Source organism: Haemaphysalis longicornis, unplaced genomic scaffold, assembly GCF_048455015.1.
Source record: "Haemaphysalis longicornis isolate Haplotype H1 unplaced genomic scaffold, Haemaphysalis longicornis Haplotype H1 scaffold_7, whole genome shotgun sequence".
In the NCBI taxonomy this organism is placed as follows: domain Eukaryota; kingdom Metazoa; phylum Arthropoda; class Arachnida; order Ixodida; family Ixodidae; genus Haemaphysalis; species Haemaphysalis longicornis.
Genome location: NW_027526422.1, coordinates 2,602,853 through 2,627,789, shown reverse-complemented (window position 1 = coordinate 2,627,789; position 24,937 = coordinate 2,602,853). Strand labels below are relative to the sequence as shown.

General features: G+C 49.9%; 1 protein-coding gene across 3 annotated transcripts in view; it reads right to left on the bottom strand.

Annotated features, from left to right (window-relative positions):
• LOC144144303 (putative cationic amino acid transporter) overlaps positions 1-24,937 on the bottom strand; it is a 234,690-nt gene that overhangs the window by 9,801 nt on the left and 199,952 nt on the right. For all 3 annotated transcript variants that reach the window (XM_077675685.1, XM_077675683.1, XM_077675684.1), the window contains 4 exons: positions 17,511-17,669; positions 10,465-10,661; positions 8,623-8,747; positions 8,111-8,368 (listed from right to left, as the gene is read on the bottom strand). In XM_077675685.1, the coding sequence (XP_077531811.1) occupies positions 8,111-8,368; positions 8,623-8,747; positions 10,465-10,661; positions 17,511-17,669 (739 nt within the window). The remainder of the gene's footprint in view (positions 1-8,110; positions 8,369-8,622; positions 8,748-10,464; positions 10,662-17,510; positions 17,670-24,937) is intronic.

Here is a 24,937-nt window from a genome sequence, read left to right as displayed (position 1 = left end):
GCACCTCCCTCGCCTGCTTCGACCCGGCGGGCGAAGCGAGCACCCGCGCCCTATTTTTTTAGAAAAAATCATGCACACCTCCGTGTAACGACGACGATGGTTGAACGCGTAGCCATTTGTGAGGCATCTCGTGAGGCATGAGGCAGTGTATGGGGCAGGGATACCTGTTTGAATGCTCTTTACCTTTTCTTTAATGATAAGACTCTGCTGCTGCTGTGAGTGGTATGTTTGTATGCACGACAATCTGCTACTATTTATACAGGCCAACTTGCTTTTACACTTCAGTGCACCTTTAAGGCAGTGTGTTTTTCACCATCAGAGTCAAAACCACTGGCATCGCTGCTACTGGTGCAATGGTTAGATGTGTAGATATTACAACCTTTTCTTCAACTAGTTGTATGGTTTTCTTTCTGTGTGGTCAAACATATTAAAGTACACTGTTGCCATTTCATAAGACACTGTTTTATGTGCCATTGTTTAAGTAAATCAGTTATTTTTATGCCAACGGGCATTCTATCGCAAAAAAAAAAAAAAAGTCCTAGATCATGAAGTTTTTGACAGTAGGCAGGGATGGCTGTCACCAAGATGCAATGCAATTCCGGCAAACAAAATTTTGGTAGCCTTTAAAAAGGTTGTTTCATCGTGGTGATGGTGGATACGGTCGAGTGCTGATGAGGGCAAACACAAGAGACGTTGTCAACCCGCTGCAGTGGCTGAGTGGCTAAGGCGTTGTGCGGCTGAGCCCAAGGATGCGGGGTCAATCCCAGCTACCGTGGCTACTTTTCTGATGGAGGCGAAGAGCGAAAACGTCCGTGTGTCAAGATTTCGGCGCACGTTGAATTGATCACCTGCAGGTGGTGGAAGTTAATCCGGAGCCGGCGGGCCTCGTAGCCCAGGCGTGGCTTCGGCGTGTTAAACGCCAGCAACCAAGGACTACGTCGGAGGCGGCTGCGCCTTTGGAAGTGCTGTCATCATCGCCTTCAAAGCTCCTCAACAGGCCAAACACCCGAGACGTCGCTCTCTGACGCAGTGGCATGGTCGAAAGTGCTTTCGTCGTCTTCCTTCCTCAAGCGTGATGACGATTGGATCAATGTGCTCACTTCCGCACATCACTTGCTGAAACTTTGCCTCGAGTGTCTGCACATGCCTCACAGCCTCTCGCCAATGTTCGGCTGTGATTTCTGCAACCTTATCCTTCAGCAGCTGTTCCACACATACCTCGGCAAAGTTGGCGCGGCTCACTCAAACTCACTCACAATTTTTTTTTTTCGAATCACCACTCACTCAAACTCAGACTCAATGCTGAGAAGCACATCTGCGCTCACTCAAACTCAAACTCACATTGAGCTCAAAACTCAGAACTCACTCGGACTCAAAACTCAAAATGTACTCAGAACTCAAAATGTACTCAAACTCAAAATGTAATCAAAACTCAAAATGTACTCAAACTCAAAATGTACTCAAACTCAATTTGGACTCAAAACTCAAAATGTACTCAAAACTCAAAATGTACTCAAACTCAAAGTGTACTCAAACTCAAAATGGACTCAAAACTCAAAATGTACTCAAACTCAAAATGAACTCAAAACTCAAAATGGACTCAAAACTCAAAATGTACTCAAACTCAAAGTGAACTCAAACTCAAAATGGACTCAAAACTCAAAATGGACTCAAACTCAAAATGAACTCAAACTCAAAATGGACTCAAAACTCAAAATGTACTCAAACTCAAAATGGACTCAAAACTCAAAATGTATTCAAAACTCAAAATGAACTCGGAACTCAAAATGGGCTGAGAACTCAAAATGAATTCAGAACTCACATGGCCTCACAGAGATTGAGACAGTCAGAGAGTGAGTGAGAGTTTGAGAGTGTGAGATTGAGAGTGTGAGAGTGAGAGTGTGTGTGTGAGTGTGAGTGAGAGTGTGAGTGAGAGTGTGAGTGTGACTGAGTGAGAGTGAGAGTGTTAGTGAGAGTGAGTGTGAGAGTGAGAGTGAGAGTGAGAGTGGGAGCGAGTGAGAGTGAAAGTGAGAGTGTGAGTGAGAGTGTGAGAGTGAGAGTGTGTGAGAGAGTGAGAGTGTGTGAGTGTGTGAGAGAGTGTGTGAGTGTGAGTGTGTGAGTGTGAGTGTGTACCTTTTGCTGTATGCCTTTTGCGATATCCTCATAATTATATCCAGAAAGCATTTTCATATTTGTCCCACGTGACCCCCTCGACGAGACCTTTAATTTGATACCCCACACACCCTAGCAGGGTCATATGGAATTCATACCAGTCAAACTAACCATGACTCATGACTGTAACCAGGACGCATTATTTAGGTGTCCGACATGATTCCCCTAACTGGAACCTTCAATTTGACGCCCCACATGCTTCAGCGGCCTCACCTTGAATTTAACCCCATCTATGACTCATAATGACCATCTCATGATTCGAACTACGAAGCCTTTTTTTATTTGTACCACGTGATTCCCCTCTTCAAGACCGTAAATTTGATACCCTACACTCCCTAGCGGGGTCACTTCGAATTTTACCCCAATATAAGACTCGCCATGACAATCTAATGGTTATAACCAGGAAGCATTTTTGTATTTCTCCCACGTGATTCGGCTCATCAAGACCATTGATTTGATACCCATCACATCCTAGCGGAATCAATTTGAACGTTAAACCAATCAATGACTAACCATGACTATCTCATGATATAGCCCTACCACATTTTTGTCCCACGTGATTTTCCTTATCGGAACCTTCAATTTGATACTCCGGACACCCAGTGGCATCATTGTGAATTTTAACCCAATTTATGACCCATTTTGACTATGTCATGATAATAATCAGGAAGCACGTGATTACCCTCGTCGAGACCTTTAATTTGATACGCCCTAGCGTCATGAACCTGAATTTTAACCGAATCTTTGATTTACCATGACTACGTCATGATATATCCATATCTCATGTTCGTCCCGAATGATTCCCCACATCGAGACCTTGAATTTGATTCCCCACATGCCCTCGCAGCGTCATTTTGAATTTTAACCCAATCTATGACTCATTATGACTGCCTGATGACTACAATCAGGAAGCATTTTTTTTTATTTACCCCGCGTGATTCCGTTAATCCGGACCTTTCATTTGATACCTTACACGCCTTAGCCTCATCAGTTTCACTTTTCACCCAATCTAATGTGGTCATTATTCTGTCTTAAGGGGCGCTGCCCAGTCAATTCAGCTAATTCATTTGAAACAGTAGAAAGGACAGCCCCCGCCCCCCCGCCCCCATTTCCCCCCGGCTCTCACCTCTTCCTTTGTGACCCCTAGTATATCAAGCCGTTAACAGTAGCAGGCGAACAACCAGCACGCCAGCGCCGCCGTGTGCTTTCCCACCACCCTTTCCCACGCTCTTAGTGGATCCGTCAGGAGGAAAAGTTAAGACAACCCTTTTTTATGACCTCACCAGTCAATTATCACTCACGCGCCCAGCCGCGAAAATTAGGTATACAGCAAGTGCTTATGGCCATAAAAATTCAACAAGAAACTAAAAAAAATCAGACACCACCTCCCTCCCAACCGATCATGCAGATCGCGATTGGTGCCATACCCGCAGGTAACTTGAATTCCGAGCCCACAGTGACGCATGAAACTTAACAGCCAACCATAGTTGCCTGCTAGGCTACTCATATGTACTCAAACTCCAAAACTCCTATTTACTCAGAACTCAAAATGTACTCAAAACTCAATATGTAATCAAACTCAAAATGTGCTCAAACTCAAAATGTACTCAGAACTCAAAATGGACTCAAACTCAAAATGTACTCAGAACTCAAAATGGACTCAAACTCAAAATGGACTCAAACTCAAAATGTACTCAGAACTCAAAATGAGCTCAAACTCAAAATGGACTCAAACTCAAAATGTACTCAGAGCTCAAAATGGACTCAAACTCAAAATGGACTCAAACTCAAAATGTAGTCAGAACTCAAAATGAGCTCAAACTCAAATTGTACTCAGAACTCAAAATGAACTCAAACTCAAAATGGACTCAAACTCAAAATGTACTCAGAACTCAAAATGGACTAAAACTCAAAATGTACTCAGAACTCAAAATGGACTCAAACTCAAAATCTACTCAGAACTCAAAATGGACTCAAACTCAAATTGTACTCAGAACTCAAAATGGACTCAAACTCAAAATGTACTCAGAACTCAAAATGGACTCAAACTCAAAATGTACTCAGAACTCAAAATGGACTCAAACTCAAAATGTACTCAGAACTCAAAATGGACTCAAACTCAAAATGTACTCAGAACTCAAAATGGACTCAAACTCAAAATGTACTCAGAACTCAAAATGGACTCAAACTCAATCGGACTCAAACTCAGTCGTGATCACTCGGCTCAAACTCACTCAAGCTCAAACTCACCATGCCACACTAGCCTCGCGCTCACTCAAACTCAAACTCACGCGTGAGTTTGAGTCCAAATGAGTCTGAGTGAGTGGACTCATGAGTGAGTTTGCCGACCTCTGGTTCCACATGCGTAATGTTGAACGTCGTGTTGGCTGCTGCCACAGCATTCTTCACTTGCGCCCAGATCAGTTCAGTGGAATTGAACTCGCAGTGGTAAGGCGGCAGCCTTACCACAATAAAGCCTGCCTTTGTGCAGCCGTGTCGACTCGGTAGCTGATGAAACGTGGCTTCACTCGAGCAACTATCTCCAGCAGCTGCTTCTTGGTCAGCCCAGCGCCGTACTGGATGCCTTTGCTGTCGAACCACTCTGTGATCGCTCCCTTGAGGGAATTCGTCGTTGGCACCGCCTCGTTCCGCCGTGAGTAATAGGATGCACTGTCCATCACTGTGGCGCTACCACTTGGGAGCCTCTGCAGCAGCACACCGTCAAACCAGCTCTCGAAGCGGGGGCCGTCCATTTCTTCGTGGTAGTCCACAGTCTTCTTGCCGTAAAACACATCGAGACATCCATCAACGAAGCCATCTTTGCTGCCTATGTGGGTTACAATGACCTGCTGACCTTTCCCCGAAGGCTGCTTCAGTCCCATCGTCAGGCCGCGCCTGAAGGCGTCTGCACTGGACTTCACAGTGTTGTCAGTAGGTCTCATCCAAGTAGAAAATCCGCCGATTTTCCGCTCGGTATCACCGAATGTCGCGCAGGCACTCCTGCGACCACGCGAAGATGTCTTCGCGATCAAGCAGCAGAGAGTTCCGGCTTCTCCTCTCCCGCTTGAACCCGATCTCTCGACGCAGACGACGAACAGCCCACAGCTTCAGTGACGGGTCAACTGTACGCTCCGAGATCTCCTTTGTGATCTTTGCCACCGTCAGTATCTCGTTGCGGCGAAAAAAGTCGTGCACGCAAGACCTCAGCGCGTTCAACGTAAAGCTGTCGCACCAGGCACTGCCTCGTTTCTTCTCGGAATTCCGCGGGCTTTCCGAGATGGCGTTGACAGCACTCCACGAGCGGCTTGTGCCTCCTTCTTGACCGTAAACACGGTCCGCAAGCCAATTCAGAGCATATCGGCGACAAATGCGGCAGTACTTTCCACGGTGCATTTCGGCTCCCTTGCGCCCGCCAGAACTTGTAGCAGTGAAAGATCATTTTCCGCGCAGTCTGTTGAGCCCATTGCCGCTCTTGTTGTTCTTGCTTAGGGTCCTGGGCGTAGCGGTCGAAGCTCCACCAGACTCACCAGGCAAAAAAGAATCGCATGCCGATGTTACCTCGTGGGAATCCGTCACGGAAGAAAAGCCACACAACACACTCAGAAAGCCGATAAGGGGACGCGCGGTGCAAGTGGTGTTGGCGGCACACTATACATACGCGAATGCATCAAACCTGACGTAGGAACTAACCCGCGCGTAACTTACCTGACACTTTTTTAAGAAAAAAAAAGGCCAAAAACATTCTGCTATGCAACGATATCAAGTAAAAAATGAAAAACATTACATACACTCTCCCAAAAGCTAATTTTTTAGCAGATTCGCGTTTATTTTTTTTTCTGCCGCACCACGTCTTCCATTACGTTTTTTTAAGTTGTGCGTACGTTCCAACTAAATTTTTCTTCATGCCATAAAAAATAATTTTATATGGATAGAATTCCTTTCTTTGTAGTGATCATTTACACGCAGAACAATACTATCATTATGGAACTATATTCCGAATGGCGGAAGTCTCCCAGGGCAACCGCATCACGCGCGTGGGCGGAGCTTCTCCTGTAGAGTTACCCTGTTATGCTTTTGATATTGAATTGAATTACCCTGTCTTAAATTATGCGGCTGTAGTGGCAGTTTTTCTTTTTTCTGTATCCTATTTTGAGGGGCCCTTTCTTCTTTCTGTCTTTCTGTTTAACGAAGACGTTTCTTTCCTTGTTCTTTTTCTTTCTGTCTTCACCATGATGCCGCCTCTGTTTATGGATTTTAGGGCTCGCCAAGCTGCCAAGAGCATCTTTTTCCCCGACAAATCCGCCATAAAATCATGTACATGTTTTTATAGAAATACATCAATTTCGATTTCAATGTAAGACGATTTATTAAAATTAACGTTTAAGTCCCATGTAATGAAAAAATAGAGCCCTCCGTATAAAAACACCGAGAAGGTGCAAAAGGTGCCTTTCTAAGCTTGTCGCCCTTTTAACGCCTCTGTCAACACGGTGATCAGGGGAAATTTTAACGCGCCTTGTTCACCGAATCACACCTCGGCTCACAGCCTTGGAACACCAAGCTTCTGAGGAGCGGCGACAAACTTCCGGAAATAGCGTCAAAAGGGGAAAAAATCCCAAGGCTCTTCGCATCGATCGTGGCGATGACGTTGATGACGGTGCCACGACTTACGTCTTACGTCCGCAGGGGCGCCTTGTTGTTTTTACGGGTACAATTTGCCTTGGCGCACATCACACTCAACGGCACGTTGAGAAAGAACGGAGTGCGCGCGGAAAAGTAAGTGCACTGGTTTCTGACGACAACTACTCCAGCGTCAACGTCAGTCAACAGGTTGTACCCTGTGGCCTCACCTCAACCTCACCACATTTGAGGCTGAGGTCGACCTCGTGAGGCGGCTGCCCACCCCTGACGGCCAGACAGTGGAGCAACAACACCGGTCGGGAACGCAGGCGAAGGGCCGGACTACTCCGGTCCGGAAGGCGCTGTTAACAATGAATATCCATACCGCGGCTGACGCGTTCTGGTTCCTCCAAAACGCGCCGCAGAGGTTAAGCTTAGGGGCGATATTACCGTCGGTGAATGCGCCTTTGAACCCTGCGAATCCGCCTCCGCGTCGTCGCGGCGCGCCTCTACACGCATTAACTTAGGGCCGCGTGGAATGCCGAAGGAAGCCCGCGTGAGTTCGGCGCCCGCGGAGTGCCCCCACCGAACGGAACATGAAAGGCGGAAGCGGCTGCTTCTCGCTGGCTGCACAGTGACGAAAAGCGCAGAAGAACGCACGACGAAGCGAGGAACTGGGCAGGACAGGCGCTTTTTAAAGCGGTGGACGTGGTGCGGTGCAGCCGGACGAAGTACAATGTCCCCGGCTTTGGCATTACGTGAAATAATCCGGAACGCCGCAACTTGGGAAATGCCTGATGAATACGGATGTGTTTAACACCCTATCTTGGCAAACGGTTTTCGGCGCCTCGATGTCACCGTGACTTGACCTTTGCAAAGGCTCCTGCCACTACCACACGACGCTGCTGAGAGCAACAGCTGAACGTATGACAATTAGTGGTTGGCTGTTTCCCTTCCCTGGTATGTCCTGCAGCACCAACTACGCGTACAACGCCGGCGCTAACAGTTGCCGCTGTGAATAGGCGCTGCAGCCAGCGTGTTTCGGCGGCCGTGCTTAGGAGTTCTCATCGCAGCGGCTTGGTTCGCGAGGGGTTCAACTTCCGAAGGTCCTGAAAAAGTGTCCCTGTCGCTGCCTCTTGTGTCCCAGCGATAGTGAGACGCGACAGAGCTGGGCCCCTTTCCACGATTCCCAACCCGGGGGCTCGCGCATGGGCGAAAGATGCTCAAGGTTCGCACAGCCCCATTCGGCCTCCACCGCGGCAGATAAGCGAGCGGCTCCCCGAAGCATGCGCCGCATCCGCGGCGGCGGAAGGGGCGGTACCTCTGCGCTCGTCGTCGTCGCTGTCGGGAGTGACGACGCGGTTGCTCCGCTTGGTGCGGATGGTGGCGGCGGGGGCGGGGGGCGGCATCCCCGCGGAGCCCCTGGTCAGCCGCAGCAGGGACGGGGGCGCCTCGCTGCTGGGCGTGGGGCATTGCGAGCGCACCGACTCCGGGAGCAGTTCCACCAGCGTCTTGTTGCGCGGCTGGTAGCGCAGCAGCAGCACGCACGTCGACACCAGCGTGTACGCCATCAGGGTACCTGCAGCGCCGTCCGGGCTCACATCTCCACCACTCTGCATCGTGCTACAGATTGGGGAAATAACCTGGCTGCTTGTTGTCATTTCTTGAAACATTTTGCAGCGTCCCTCGTTACTTAGCATTTCTACATGTATCACTAATTGATCGTCATGCTTATGTCATTGTGTTCAGCTACTGGGAAACTTTGGACATGGAATGGAAAGGCACGTGGAATACCATCTCTTTTTCCCATCATTCTTAGCGTAAGTCACTCACCTATGGACATCATTTCGACCAGCACGTCCAGGCTCATGACGATGGAAACCACGGCGGTGGCTCCGCCAAGCAGGAGCGTGGCGAAGGCCGGAGTCTCTGTCACCGGCCACACCTTGGCAAGCGCCCTGAGGGAACACGCGCACAGCGTTAATGGTCCGCAGCTTGGGATGCTCGCTTCGGCTACAATGCTTTCACAAAGACCGCGCGTAGATTGCCTTTCAGACTGGGAGAATGGGATAAACGAGAGCCATATCATAGCATCCCAAGAAGGGGCAAGACGCGATACGGCGACAAGGCCCCAAATTGCAACGACCGCCAGCTGGGAGTGCGCGATCGTCAGCAGTTGGATGTATACGGACGGGAGTGCATGATCCAAAGACGGGCCGGGCTGAGCGGCTTCGGCGAAACGACCCCGTGCGGCACGTCGTCCCCTCGTGATGTCGGGTAGCTAATCGGGTCCTCCTCCACCAGAACACAGGGCTACGGACGGGAGGTGTCTTTCAGCGCGCATGTCGCAGAAGGGAAGAAGCGGAGGAACATCGGGTACCTCGACGTTGAGTCCGACAACATGCCAAGAAACGCGAAACTCGCTGTAGAGGAGCGTGAAGTGAGGCGGGCCATGCATGCATTCCCGCGTCCGTGCGGCGCACAAGCTACGATTCCTTGTTCGATTCTGGTTGTAGGGTTTAACGCGCCGACGCAACGCAGGCGATGAGGCGCGCCGTAGTGGAGGGCTCCGGATTAATTTTGACCTTACGCCACGAAAGAACCGTTGGCTGGTAGAGGTAGAAAGGTCTGCTTTAAAGGAGCACTGACACCAATTTTCGGCGCTAATATACTTGCACAGTTCTCTTCCTTCACTCAACAGAATACCCTGGCTGAAATATGAGCGGCCTGCGACGCGAAGAACATAGTTCAATTGGATCTCATTTATCGGGCCGACGGAGCAGCGCGCGGAGCGGCACTCAGCAAATGGACATCAGCGTGACATCACTCCAGGAGAGGAAAAAGAAGTGACGCTACAGCACTCGTCAAAAACTCGTGACGTCATTTCACGCGCGTGGCCCCACGAGTGGCGAGCGGGCGCAACACCCTCTCAAGCGGGCGCCGGTGACGTCCGCACAAAGCGGTGAGGTCAGGCAGGGAGTCTGTCATATGCGCCGTTCGGGATGAAAGCGCGGGAATTTGAAACAAACGATTTTCAGGCCGTTCAATGTAATTAACTATCGCGCGCTGAAGTATTTGAAGTGCTGTTTCAGGTTGGCCAGACCATTAAGCATCGATAAAAGCAATAAAAGTGTAACATACAATTTTCGTGTCAGTGCTCCTTTAAAACGTGAAGCTTAGTTACTCTTGCTGCGCGCACTGGTGTCACGCTACACAAGAAAAACCAGGTGTGGATGCTACGTAAGCCACGCGATGGCACTAGCCGCTGTGCTCATCATCATAATCATCAAGGCGAATTTCGTTTTTATGAGATTAGTCCTTTTCGTTGCTACTGGCTCCTTACAGTACTGCTAGTATTCGCTAATTTAGTTCACTTCTCTGGCCTATTTTTGAGTAAAAGTGCAAAAAACAATGACTGATCAGCTTGCAGACTTCGTCACATAGAGGTCGCGAACACATGGGCTTCAATGGGGAGTTAAAAAGAAATCTGTTAAATCCAGGAATTTCTTTGCGTAGAGGTTCGTTACGTCCAGGTTTAAGTGTAAGGTCATTTCATTTGATCCTGCTTCAACGCCAAGCAGCGTGGTGGGGTAAGCGTCGGTGATGGGTCGACCCATGTGCACAGGGAAAGCAGGTTCAGAGCAGCCGAAGCGAGTGCCGCTCCGGAGGTGGTACCTGAATATGAGGCCGTCCTTGGCCATGGCATAGACGACCCTCGGCATGGGGAACATGGATCCCAGCATGGAGACCACCAGGCCCGCCAGGGCTCCGAGCGCCACGATGTAGTGGCACGAGCGAGCGCCCCGCTGGGCGAACATCTCCACCAGGCCCGCGCCCGCGTTGATCTCGCTGTAGGGCACGATCAGGGTCACCTGCGTGTGTGCGCGGCACCACCCAATGCTTTGCAGGGCTCGGTGAGAACGGCCCGCCTTCCGAAACAGCAGCCCGGAAGGCCCCGGTGCGAGGTGATGTCCAGCTTCACGCTTTTAGGTATACGAGCGTCATGGCCAGCCACAATGGTGTCTGCCCCTGACCCTGCAGTTGGCCGTAAACGTTGAATAGCCGGGACGCACTCGTTTCCCGATCGGAGCAGGGCCGAAAGATTCGTGTTGCATCGTTCACGCGTTATACGCGCGAATATGGCAGCATTAGAAAGGAGACTGCGACGCGCTCCAGGGTGATGGGACCGGAAAGAGGGGATCGACGCTTGACCTGGCCTGGTTCCGTTTTATCTGCACTTCCAACGAGGCCGAAGTGCGAGGGACCACGCGAAAATATCTCCAACGTGTTTCCAAATCTGAAATGCGTTCAGAACGCAGCCAACAAGCACACCCAGAACCTATGGAGTGGGGAACATCGAAGTAATACATATCTCAGCCGAACGTTACTGCTGCGCGCCCATCAGACAGCGTTCAAGAAACTATAGGCTTATTACCCCAGGTCCGACACAGAAAACAGCAGATAACGTAGCGTCAACCCGACCTTCAAGCTCAGCCAAGATGAATTAGCCAGCGCCTCCTGCAGTTGCGCAGTACTGGCAGGTTCGTCCCAACGGCGGAGAGGACCGAGGGCGAGGGTATCGGGGCGTAACATCACAAAGAGGCCCCAGCAGGAGCACAGCGCTGCGCGCGGTTGCGCAGTGAAAGCGTGTCGTCGCTCGTTCGTTTCAAGGGTAGGGGTGAAGGGGGATATCAGAAGAGGGTAAGTCGAGGCGCTGGCGGCATCCACATTCACTACGCGTTCGCGCCTGCGATGCCCACTGTTCCGCGCAACGTGTGCAGTGTTTCGTCTTGCGCTGCAATTGTGTGCGCCGAATTCACTGCGCGTTCTCGGCGCAAAAACCTATGGATCGCTTGGCAAACTTGGTTTAACTGCGTTCAAGCACGGCAAACTTGTATACCTAAATTAAGTTTCACCTCTATACAGGGGCTCCTGATTTTCCTCTCGTTGTTCTGGGCATTATTGCGCGCTCGAATGGCGTCATTCGAGCGATGGCGCTGACCGGCTTCCTTTCAGATGCACCGATGAAAGCGCTCGACAGCCGCAATTACGAGAATAACTAAACAAAAAGGAAGCTCACACTAATGCGTAAGACTTCAGGGCAGCGAATCTACACGCAACGGTAGTGTTTTATGCAGAAATGCATTATAGTCGGGGGTTGTCGTGCGTCCCTTGGCCGGCGTGCGCAGCGCGTCTGATGGTGATTGTGGCATGATGCCCCTAGGGATTGGCCAACCACACAATCCATCACGAGATAGCTTCGCGTTCAACCACCGTCGTCATCTTCTTGTAGGGGAACCGCTGAAGAAGAAGAAGGAGAAGAAGACAAAGCTGCGAAGAGGAGGGCTGCGTGCGTTTTGGCCACCGTTATCCTCCTCGGCCGGCGCATCTTCCCGATCTGAACCCGGTGGAAGAGCGGCTGACAACGGGGTGGATGCGTTGGCAAAAGTGACAACTAGCCCCCTTTCAGTCTTGGCTGACGTTATCGCAATCTGCAGTACTCGGAACCCCTATCGAAACACAGAACAAAAGGGAGGAGTTTTGCGCCGGTCCTCACTGTCTTGCAGGCGTAATAACCCCAACCGCAATTAAACTTCGCAGATCGATATCTCGGAGTACGGATGCGCTAAAAGAATTCTGCCAAATGAAACTGCACAGAAACACCATTGCGCCTAACTTTTTAATACAAAAAGGCCTGCTTACTGCAGCCACTAAAAAGATAATTGTTCAATTTTAGTTAATTAAGCCAGTGACACAAATATTTACCACCTACTTCTGTGTCCCCCTGGGCGCATAACTTCACTGTAGAGGCAGTTTTTATGCATATCAACGGGCCTAATTTAGAAAAAGGACCTGTTGCCTTAATTTTGATCACCCTGTATATAGTGCTCTGTCGGCATGCGTACGTATAGATACCCCTGTCCTACAGAAATCTGAGTCTTGCTGTGATACCACCGGATCGTCGCGGCTGTCGGTTGGCCAGGGTCACTCGCGGTCGACTCGCAGGGCCCATCTGTGAAAGGTGGTCGACTCGCGTGGACTCCTTAGTGGGTATCGTGACTAGGGGGGCGTCACATCGTCCTCCTCACAACTGCTTCCTCTGTTTCACTTCTTCGTCTTCCCCCAAAGTTCCTTTTCTTCCCTTCGCCACTTTTTCCGGGTTGCAGATAGGTCATCGAACGCCGTTACATCGAACGCCACCTCATAGAAGCCGTTTCATCGAACACCGCTTCATCGAACGCCGTTTGGTATAAGGACGTTTCAACGAGGACATTGTGCGAGGAGTTGTGCGCAATGGAGCGGGGCTTTCAGGGCGCATAGATAGAAATAAATAATAAAATACCGCCTTCCTTCATCGATATCGTTTTATCGCCTTTTTATGGCCTTCCATGGGTATGTCAACTCCACGGGTATGTCAGCTCCACAGGTGTGCCAATTCCATGGGTATGACAACTGGCTCGAGTTACTTCATGCTTTGCTAAAAACATGCTGTCTCGCAGAGGTTCAACGAGCGAAAGGAGGAATTCTCGCCAGTCGCAAGGAAGCTGGTCTAAAACAATCGAAACGATCTAAAAAGTTTCATGTCGGCGTCTTTCGTAAGAAACATTTCTTCTACAAATTTGAATAGATTTCGAGAGCAATTGGCCACAACCGACTGGACTGACGTTCTTTCAAAAGAAGATGCGTCGTTAGCGTTTGAATACTTCCTAGGAAAATTCAAATCACCTTATGACGAAAACTTCCCATATAAGCGGTTAAAGACGCCTCGAAAAATTCGCAAACCTTGGATGACGCCTGATCTCTTAGGTAAAATTAAAGTAAAATGCTACATGTATAATGAATTTCTCATTGATCGTGACACTGATCTACTAAAGAAGTTTAAAAAATATCGCAACAAACTTAACAAAGAAATAGCGAAGGCTAGGAATAATTACTACAATAACCTTTTTGAGAAATGCAGCGGTGATTGTGCTGCTACTTGGAGGAACCTCAATTCAATCTTCAACGTTCCTAAATCACCCACAGTAGTAACCGAAGTTACTGTGGATGGCAAGCAGGTTAAAGGAAGCGCTCTTGCGAATGCTTTCAATGACCATCTTGTGAATATGACTTTTGCAACAATTATTTCAAGTACATGAATCCTCCATGCCTGATACAATGTATATTACTCCTGTAACCGAGCAAGAAGTTTTCTCAGCAATTATGGAACTCAATAATAGTAATTCTTCGGATCCATTTAATATGCAAACACATCACATAAAACTTGCTGCGGACATGATTACTGCTCCATTAATGCATATATTTAATATTTGTTTTTCTAGCGGAACTTTCCCCTCTTCTCTGCAGATAGCGAAGGTTGTCGTTATTTATAAAAAAGGTGACAAGAACAATCTTGGCAATTACAGACCTATTTCTATTTTTCCCATCTTTTCTAAGTTATTAGAAAAACTTCTGCATTCTAGACTTACCTCTTTTACAGATAGACAGCAGTCACTAACAAATTCCCAGTATGGATTTCGAAAAAACTGTTCTACCGAACTTGCACTTCTGGACCAAAAAGAATTCATTCTTGAAGCTATTGAAGACAAAAAATTAGTTCTTGGAATTTTTGTAGGCTTCTCTAAGGCATTTGATCTCTTAATAGGAAAGTATTGTTGCGAAAATTGGAATCCTACGGTATACGTGGCATACCGCACAATATCATCGAGTCATATCTAAGTAATCGTACCGAATATGTTTCATTAAATAATCACCAATCCTCAAAAAAAGAGACTATGTTCGGAGTCCCCCAGGGGAGTATATTAGGACCTTACCTATTCAACATCTATATCAATGATATTGTTCAAATCGATCCTTCAATTAAATTTGTAATTTACGCAGATGATACAAGTCTATTCATTTCGGATACTAACTGTGAAGTTTTGTTTAAATGAGGAAATGAAATTTTGTTTAAACTTGGTGAATGGGCATCGTGTAATGGACTAGCTATAAACACTGACAAGACCAAAGCTGTTGTATTTTGAGAAAAAAACAAACAGCTGCACTAAAATCAAGCCATTTTCCTAAACGGCCCTCCCATTCAAACAGTAAGTAGTTTTAAGACGCTAGGAGTAACATTTTCTGAAAATATAGTTTGGGACTTGCATACAGATCAAGTAGTTACTAAACTATCACGTGTCACAGGTGCACTTTACCGTCACCGAGACTTGCTTCCAATGAAAACAACACTCTTACTATATAAATCACTGTTCTTACCATACATTGAATACTGTTTTCTTGTATGGGGTACCACTACTTCTACAAATATACATAAACTTACTAGATTACAGAATAGAATAATAAGAAATATCTCAAACGTCGGCTCTGACCAGCCCGTGCGTCCTCTGATGGAAAAACTTCACCTGATTAGCATCCCAAACTTCTATGGTTACCGTCTCTGCAAGAAGCTAATTACAGAAAGAAATACAGGAACGAATAGGCTGGTTATTATCTCTAAATTAATTAAAAATGTTCATGCACGTGTTACGAGACTGGTCGGTCTCTTTTAACAGAACCATTTACGGAGACAATATGCTACGAAGCAAAATACCGGTATTGCTAAACAGCCTTCACAGACTGGGGAAGGATATAGATACCTTATCAGTTAAACACGCGTTTTAGCTATTCCTTAATGGTTAAGTATTTTGAACTTTATAATATTGTCTTGTGTCATACTCCTGATTTTATTAAATAAATTTTGTGTTTATTGGAAGATTGATGCTGATGTAAAAGTATGAAGAATTGTATTGGTCTGTCTTGCATTTATATGTAGGTGTATATACTCGTTACACCTCTGATTTGTATTCATCGGGATACATGCATGCATGCCAAGTTGATTCTACCTTTGCGTATGTATGTATTTGATGTATCTGTGCGTAACTATGTATTTATACAATGTTGAAAAATTGACAACATATTCTTTTGTCTATGGTTGACAACGAAATGCTCTTGTATGTACTGTGCTCAATGTTGTCCATGTTACAGGAGGCAGGGGCCTCGTCAAGCTACCGTTGGGTGGCTTTTTCTCCCGCCTCCTTGTGCACCCAAAAACGTGAAATAAATGCAGACTTGAAATGAAATGAAATGAAATGAAATGAAATGAAATGAAATGAAATGGTATACTGGTCCGAAAGGAATAACGTCGTCGGAAAGCCACGCCAGCTGCCCGGTGGACTGGTGATCCGCCCGCCACCCCGGTTTCTCCCCGTCTTCTGGTCGGTGCAGCCCTTAGCGGAACAGGAATTGCCCCGTGGAAATAACTTTGTAGAGAGCTGGGACAGCAGGTTCTCAAAAGTTGTGGGAGTCTTGCATCCTGGTGTTTGGCGGTTCATCAGCCGCCTACAACAGGAGCAAAAAGCTACGGTCGACCGGCTGGAAGCACTGCTGCGTAGCCAGCAGCCGCAGAGGAAGGCTGTGCTAGCCAAAGAAGCGGCCCTCGAGCGCATCTCGACCAACCGAAGAAACATGCCTATGAAGGACTTTTTGAGGGCGATTGCTGATCAATTGAAACAGGGATTGCGTTTTCGAAAACTTTTATGTTATGATACAATGCATAACATATGGTACAATGCAGTTACATATACAGCTCATATCGTCATTGCAAAATAAACTTTTGTTTTGCGGGTCAATTCATGATGTTTAGTGCGCCCTAAAATTGTGTCTTCTGGCAATTGGTGCGAAAATCGATAATCATCCCGGGAAGTGGCGGTGACAAACACTTTTGCTGCCAAATGCGTATCACAGTAGTACTCACAACACAGAAGGCAGCACCACCCGGAGCGACTTCAACGCATTGCATGTTGCCGAAAATCGGCACGGGAAGGTGCAGCGACATAGACTTGTGCTTGAGAAACGATCAGTTTTCTTACGCGACCCTAAACTGTAATGCCCTCAGCCCTTCATGCATCTCTTTATGGCGAGAAAACATTTCTAGCAGCAGTACTTATTGCGACCGCAACTTGCGAACAGCATTCGATAAAAGGGGCAACGTCACTTCGATGAAACGGCGTTCGATTAATTGTGCCGTACCCACTTTTTCCTTCTTCTCGCAATTCCAACCGTGTGTCCCGACAGGCACGTGTCAATGAGCTAGAAAGGGCTCAGAACGCACCGCGCGATTTGTACCGCTAGACTATACTGTTACTAAACGCTACTCGGACATTTGCAAACATTTGCGTTGACCGCTCCTGTGCAGCAGGCGCAAGCTTTTAAGATTAAAACTGTTTTATCTGTTTGAGCATGAACACGCACAATAAAGATCCCAATTATGCATCTTCCCGTGTAGGTCACTCACTTAAAGTTCACGAATGTCCGCGTCGTAAATAAACGTATAAAAACTTGTTCACTCCCAAAAACCGCGCATGGATGGAACAATGTACCTGGATATATGGTTCCACCCCGCAACATTTATATGAAAATGGTCCATCCTGACTTATGTTGAAATTAATGAAGTCAATTTCATTTTTCGGTTTCTGGTTATTTTTCTTTTTTCCCTTTCAGTGCCGTGTTTTGCTCGGGTGCGCAGTAATTTCTTCGATCTAAATTCGCTGAAGGACTCCGTGTCTTTCTGTCATAAAGGTTTTCATCCCGTGTGTTGTGTTTTCGCAATCCCCCCACTGTAAAGGCCCATATTGCGTTTCCCAGCTGTTGGAATAAGTGACCACACATAAATGAGTACGCACCATCATGCTGGAGGTGATGTAGGCGGTGAGCACGATGGCCAGGCTGAGGATGATGGCCGTCGGGATGGACCGCTTGGGGTTCTCCGCCTCCTCCCCCGTCGTGGCGATGATGTCAAAGCCGATGAAGGCGTAGAAGCACGTCGCCGCACCCGCCAGAACCTGGCCACCAGGGGGAGCAAAGATCCTTCGCTGGAGGGCGGCCGTCCAATAAACAGTGAGGGCAAGATGGGCAGTGCATTCGTAAATTGGCGGCTTTATATACAGCCGTCGACCCTGAGCCAATAAAGGTCTGCAGATAAAAGGTCTGACTAAAGGTCTGCAGGTCTACTGCAGCGCCGCGCGTTTCAAGCTCGCGCTCCGCTTAATGTGCGCGAGGCGGCCATTTATTTCCCGAGTGAAAGATGATGCTCCGTGAGCGGCTGGGAATGGCGCGGCTAATTGCCGCGAGGAAAGAACTTTCTCGACCAGAGGGCTTCGCATTCAAACACTGCACAACGCACTGTCGCCCCTAAACTGGGCTGCGACTGGGTGGCTATATCTGTGCATTCAAAAGGCAGGTACAGCTCTGCCAAACCACCGGTCCTCAATATGAAGCCCCGGCCATTTAGGTAAATGACGCACTGGAAAGCGCCAAAAGGAGATGCAGTGTGCTACGAGATCACTTGCATAAAAAAAAGTTTTTTTGTAATGCGGAGGAATCAAAAGATGGAAGCGGGTTATTTGCAATTTTATTGCGTGTGTATTCTGTGTACACCGCAACACAACAGGGAACAGCAAAATCCGAGGGAAGAAAGGTACAGAAAACCGAAAAATAACGCCAGGCAAATCTTTGAGCCTTCAGTGGCGCAAAGAAAAGAAACAAGGGCAGCATCTCGGAGAAAACAAATCGGCCGCGTATCTGCTCACTTCGCTACAAATGTCGTGGAAAAGCGCTGCCGCCCCTGCCACTTAATGGCTGGGTGATTAGGAAAACTACCCAGATGCATAGTGGGTGCTGAGGACCAACAAGCGCAGTCCCTGAATGCCCGACGATGCAATGCTGGCCAATGTTTTGAAAGCAGCGCAGCTCGCGTAACAGCGAGGTTCCGTCTTTCATATTGCCACGAACCATGCATTGGGTTTGTTTATTTGTGTTTTGCTTTTACCGCCCGGCTGCGCCGGTCTGTGTTATCTCCGTGCCAAGGGAAGCGCGTGTTCCCTTCTTTCTTTCTGTGCCGCATGTGTTATCTGTTACGATAGGGAGAGCATTCCGATCTAACGTGAACATCCCGGAATAATCTTCTTGCATCTACAATGTTCTCGATGCGAATCGACGGTTCCAGAACCACGCGCGCCGAAAGATAAAAAGCCTGCAGAGCAGACGCCGGGGCATTCGATTCTGCGACGCTCGCCGACGCTCGTACGTCACTTTGTTGACCACTGCTTCGCCGCCTCTGTATTCTTTTCAGTTGTTAGGGGAGCACAAGTTCGCTCCAATAAACTTGTTTCTTTTCCAAACAACTGCTTCGTCCTTGGCTACGTGACATCTGGTGGAGGTGCGGGGTACGCACCCTTCATGCCCACTACAACCTCTGGAAGCCGCCAAGCCAGTCCGACAAGAGCCAGCCTCCGCGTGCAAGATTTACCACCCGAGTTCGGTCTACTACCGGAGAAGACGAAGAAGAAAAACGTCGCAACCAGCACCATGCTCAACCAAGCCAATCCTCCTGTCGTTCTGCAGCAGCCACGGGAACCGCCATCATTCCGAGGAGCCCCTGCAGAAGACCCAGAAGAATGGTTGGAGAAACTGGAGCGCGTCCGGAAATTCAACAGGTGGGACGACGCAGAAACGTTCCGGCACGTTTTCTTTTACTTGGAAGATTCGGCTCGCACTTGGTTCGAGAACCACGAGAGCTCCTTGACAAACTGGGCTCAGTTCAAAAGCGAGTTCACTAAGACCTTCACTACCGTCGTGCGGAAAGAAAGAGCCGCCCTTTTGTTGGAAACACGCACGCAACACCCCAACGAAGGTGTCGTGATCTTCGTTGAGGAGATGAAGCAGCTATTTCGCCGCGCGGACCCCGAAATGACGGAAGAAAAGAAGTTGCGCTTCTTAATGCGCGGAGTGAAGGAGGAACTGTTTGCTGGACTTGTCCGAAATCCGCCCAAAACCGTCGCCGAATTCGTGACCGAAGCCAGCACCATTGAAAAAGCGCTCGAAATGCGTGCTAAGCAGTATGACCGCAACTTTGTTGGCGCGGCCAATGAGAACGACTTTGGCAGCACGCGGATCCCGGCCGACAGCCTACGCGAGACTATCCGCGCAATTGTGAGAGAGGAGCTGCGGAAACTTCTCCCAACGCCGCCGCAGCCCCAAGTCGCTTCCCTCACCGACGTGATTAGAGAAGAAGTGCAACAAGCGTTGGGAACTTCTACGCCATCCGAGGTACCCCGAGAGCCACAAGCTATGACATACTCCGCGGCTGTTCGTCGACCCCGCCCTGCTCCAACACGCCGTCAAGAGGCCCCGCCGTACCGCCGCCCACTGTCACCCGCCCGACCCCCGGTAGCCCGAAACCAGACGCCGAGGAAGACGGACGTATGGCGAACTCCCGATAACCGTCCTCTGTGCTACCACTGCGGAGAGGCCGACCACATTTACCGTCGCTGCCCATACAAGAGACTCGGACTGCGTGGTTTCTCCGTCGACGCACCTCGCCCTCTCCCTGGCCAACGACCACGTGAGATCGACGAGTATCTATCTGAAACCAGCCGTGGCCCAGCGCGTTTCAACCGTTCGCCGTCGCCCTACCCATACCAATCGCCGAACCGCCGTAGCAACGCTGACTTCGCCCGTGGGAGGTCCCCCAGCCCACGCGGGGGAAACTAAAAGTAGCAACTTCTGGAGGTGAAGTTGCTCTACGGCGAAAAACCGGAAACCCTCCAACGACGCAAGGACGTGCCGAAGACAGTGATTCACGACATGCCCTCATCCCGACGACCCGACCTAACCCTGATGAGACTCCCGAACACGACGACAGGTATACGCCGCGACGCTTACCCGACCTGACCGAGACGTCCGCTGAGAAGACGTGGACAACGACGACGCACAGTGCCCGACCGTCAACACGCACAAGCCGAGATGCGACGCCCCGACGCACCCGGAACTCGAGGAAGGCGGCATCCGACGTCAAGGTGTCCATCGACGGTTTTGATGTAGTCGCCCTCGTAGACACGGGAGCCGACTACTCCGTAATGAGCGGACCATTTGCGTCTAAGCTGAAGAAAGTTATGACCAGATGGGACGGTCCGCACATACGCACAGCAGGAGGCCACATCGTGACGCCAAGTGGAACGTGCACATCGCGCGTCACCATAGACGGCACGACGTACCCTGCAGTGTTCGTCGTTTTGCCCAACTGCTCCCGCGACGTAATTCTCGGAATGGACTTTTTGACAGACAACGGCGCAATAATCGATCTCCAGACGAAGTCGATAACTTTTTCCTCCGACCACTCCATGACGCCGGAATCGAACCCCGAACACCGTGCAGCTGTAAGGATCGCCGATGATCACGTCACCCTGCCACCCCGCGCAAGCTTGATGATCACCGTCTACTGTGAAGGTGCTGCTCCCGACGTCGACGCTATCGTGGAGAGTGACCGAAGGTTGCTTCTTGACCGCGGTGTGTCTGTCGCAAGAGGCATTGCGCGGTTTAAGCAGCGCAAATCCCACGTTTTGGTCACCAATTTCACCGAGGAGTACCAGCATTTAAACAAGGGCGCTGCAATTGCGTTCGTCGAAGAAACGCAACAAGCAAGTGACGTGATAGCAGTCGCCGACTTTGAACGCGCACCCGACGATACCTTCAAGCTTCCGCACCCCTTCGACGTGAATCCGGCGCTACCGCAAGAAGAAAGGAACAAGTTATTGGCTTTGCTGCGTCGCTACAGCGAGTGTTTTTCGTCGAACTCAAAGTTACGTCAAACACCTCTGGCGAAGCACCGGATAATAACCGAGGATGGAGCCCGACCTACCCGACAGTCACCGTACCGCGTCTCTTCCCACGAGCGCGAAGCCATCCGGACTCAAGTCGACGACATGCTCAACGACGACATCATACAGCCATCGAAAAGTCCGTGGGCTGCGCCGGTCGTACTCGTGAAGAAAAAAGACGGCACACTGAGGTTCTGCGTTGACTACCGGCGATTGAACAAGATCACCAAAAAGGACGTGTACCCCCTGCCACGAATCGACGACGCCCTCGACCACCTCTGCCATGCGAGGTACTTCTCATCGATGGACCTGAAGACCGGCTACTGGCAAATTGAAGTGGACGAGAGAGACCGAGAGAAGACTGCATTTATAACCCCAGACGGCCTATACGAGTTCAAGGTGATGCCGTTTGGGCTGTGCACAGCACCAGCGACGTTTCAAAGAGTCATGGACACTGTGCTAGCTGGCCTTAAGTGGCACACCTGCCTCGTATACCTCGACGACGTAGTGGTATTCGCCCGGACTTTCGACGAACACCTTGCAAGTTTGGAGTCTGTACTCGAGGCCATTCGTACGTCGGGGTTGACGCTGAAGCCTGAAAAGTGCTGCTTCGCGTACGAGGAACTGAAGTTTTTGGGCCATGTCGTCAACGCCGCGGGAGTCCTGCCTGACCCGGCGAAAACTTCAGCCATAGCGAACTTCCCAAGGCCGAAAGATAAGAAGGGCGTGCGCAGATTTCTTGGACTGTGCGCATACTACCGGCGCTTCGTCGCAAACTTCGCACGCATTGCAGAGCCGCTCACGCGCTTGACGAGAGATAGCACCGCTTTCAGCTGGGAAGACGACCAAGAAAAGGCATTCCGCGAGCTGCAAAAACACCTGCAAAGCCCGCCCGTGCTCGCTCATTTCGACGACAACGCCGAAACGGAAATACACACGGACGCCAGTGATATAGGCTTGGGTGCCGTCCTTGTCCAAAAACAAAGCGGGTGCGAAAACGTAATCGCCTATGCCAGCCGTGGTCTGTCGAAGGAGGAGAAAAACTACTCTGCCTCCGAAAAAGAGTGCCTGGCTATTATATGGGCCATTTCAAAATTTCGCCCATACGTGTATGGCAGACCGTTCAAGGTTGTAACAGACCACCATGCGCTGTGTTGGCTCGCCAATTTGAAGGACCCCTCTGGCCGTCTTGGGCGGTGGAGTTTGCGCCTGCAAGAGTTCGACATTACAATCGTCTACAAATCCGGCAGGAAACACTCCGACGCCGACTGCCTGTCCCGCGCCCCTGTCGACCCACCACCACAAGACTCCGATGAAGACAGTGCGTTCTTCGGGGTTGTTACGGAGAGCGACCTAGCCGCCCAGCAGCGTGCCGACCCCGACTTGCGAGTAATGATCGACTACCTCGAAGGACGAAACGTCGCCGTGCCTAGAGCGTTCAAGCGTAACTTACCAGCATTCAGCCTCAGAAACTCCGTCCTCGTGAAGAAGAATTTCAGCCCCGGAACAAGAACGAATTATCTACTTGTCATCCCCGCAGACCTTCGTGACGAAATTTTGGAAGCGTCCCACGACGACCCGTCTTCCGGACATCTCGGCACAGCTCGCACTATTGCAAAAATTAAGGCGAAGTACTTCTGGCCCCGCCTTACATCCGACGTCACCCACTACGTTCGGAGTTGCCGGGACTGCCAGCGACGAAAAACGCCGCCGACAAGACGCGCCGGACTTCTACAGCCGATCGCCGTCCCGCGGAGGCCCTTTCAACAAATTGGGATGGACCTTCTAGGCCCGTTCCCGACGTCACGATCGGAGAACAAGTGGATTGTCGTAGCGACAGACTACATGACGCGCTACGCAGAGACCGCCGCTCTTCCGCGGGGGACTGCACAAGAAGTCGCCAAGTTCTTTATAAACCAAGTTGTGCTGCGACATGGAGCCCCTGAAGTCCTAATCACGGACCGCGGAACGGCCTTTACCGCGGAGCTGATGCAAGGAATCTTACGCTACAGCAACACGGATCACCGAAGAACGACGGCGTACCACCCCCAAACGAACGGACTAACAGAACGTCTGAACAAGACGATTGCGGATATGCTGTCCATGTACGTCGACGTTGAACATAAGACTTGGGACGAAGTCCTCCCGTATGTCACGTTTGCGTACAATACAGCGACGCAGGAAACTACGCAGATGACACCGTTCGAGCTTGTCTACGGAAGACGACCGACTACGATGCTCGACGCCATGCTTCCGCATGTAGAAGACGACGACCTCAACGCCGACGTCCAAGGATACCTTCAACGTGCGGAGGAGGCCCGCCAGCTCGCTCGAGTTCGTATAAGGGACCAGCAGCTGGTGGATGCCGGCCGCTACAACCTCCGACGCCGAGACGCCGAGTACCAACCAGGGGATCGTGTGTGGGTTTGGACTCCCATCCGACGACGCGGACTGAGCGAGAAACTTCTGCGACGGTATTTCGGACCCTACCAGATACTGCGACGTGTTGGCCAACTTACCTACGAAGTGATCCCCGATGGTGACTCCGGCACATCACGACGACGCACGCGGCCTGAAGTCGTCCACGTGGTTCGCTTAAAACCTTTCTACGAACGATGACGAACTTTTATTTTCATTTTCGGACTGTCGCTTATGTTAGCATCGGGTCGATGCACTCTTAGAGGGGGGGTAATGCCACGAACCATGCATTGGGTTTGTTTATTTGTGTTTTGCTTTTACCGCCCGGCTGCGCCGGTCTGTGTTATCTCCGTGCCAAGGGAAGCGCGTGTTCCCTTCTTTCTTTCTGTGCCGCATGTGTTATCTGTTACGATAGGGAGAGCATTCCGATCTAACGTGAACATCCCGGAATAATCTTCTTGCATCTACAATGTTCTCGATGCGAATCGACGGTTCCAGAACCACGCGCGCCGAAAGATAAAAAGCCTGCAGAGCAGACGCCGGGGCATTCGATTCTGCGACGCTCGCCGACGCTCGTACGTCACTTTGTTGACCACTGCTTCGCCGCCTCTGTATTCTTTTCAGTTGTTAGGGGAGCACAAGTTCGCTCCAATAAACTTGTTTCTTTTCCAAACAACTGCTTCGTCCTTGGCTACGTGACAATATAAACTCTGCTCGCTGGAGCCCGTTATCATTGTGGCCTGTACACAACACGGCTACGACATTTTTATGCCGAGAACTCACCATATCGCCCTGTTGCCTCCATTATCACTGCGCGTACACTGGCATTCTTTCAGCTAAGTCTCACGCGCAGGGCACCATGACCGTCCGACTAGCCTCAAGATCAGGATTGCGAGTGGGTAGCTCGACAAGCCACTCCTTTGTGAACGTAAGCTGAAAACGCGTTGAGTTCTGTGCAATTTTACAGCACCTCAGAGCAATTCACTGAAGAGGAGAACGCAGATACCACACGACCAAGTCAATTCTTCGACACA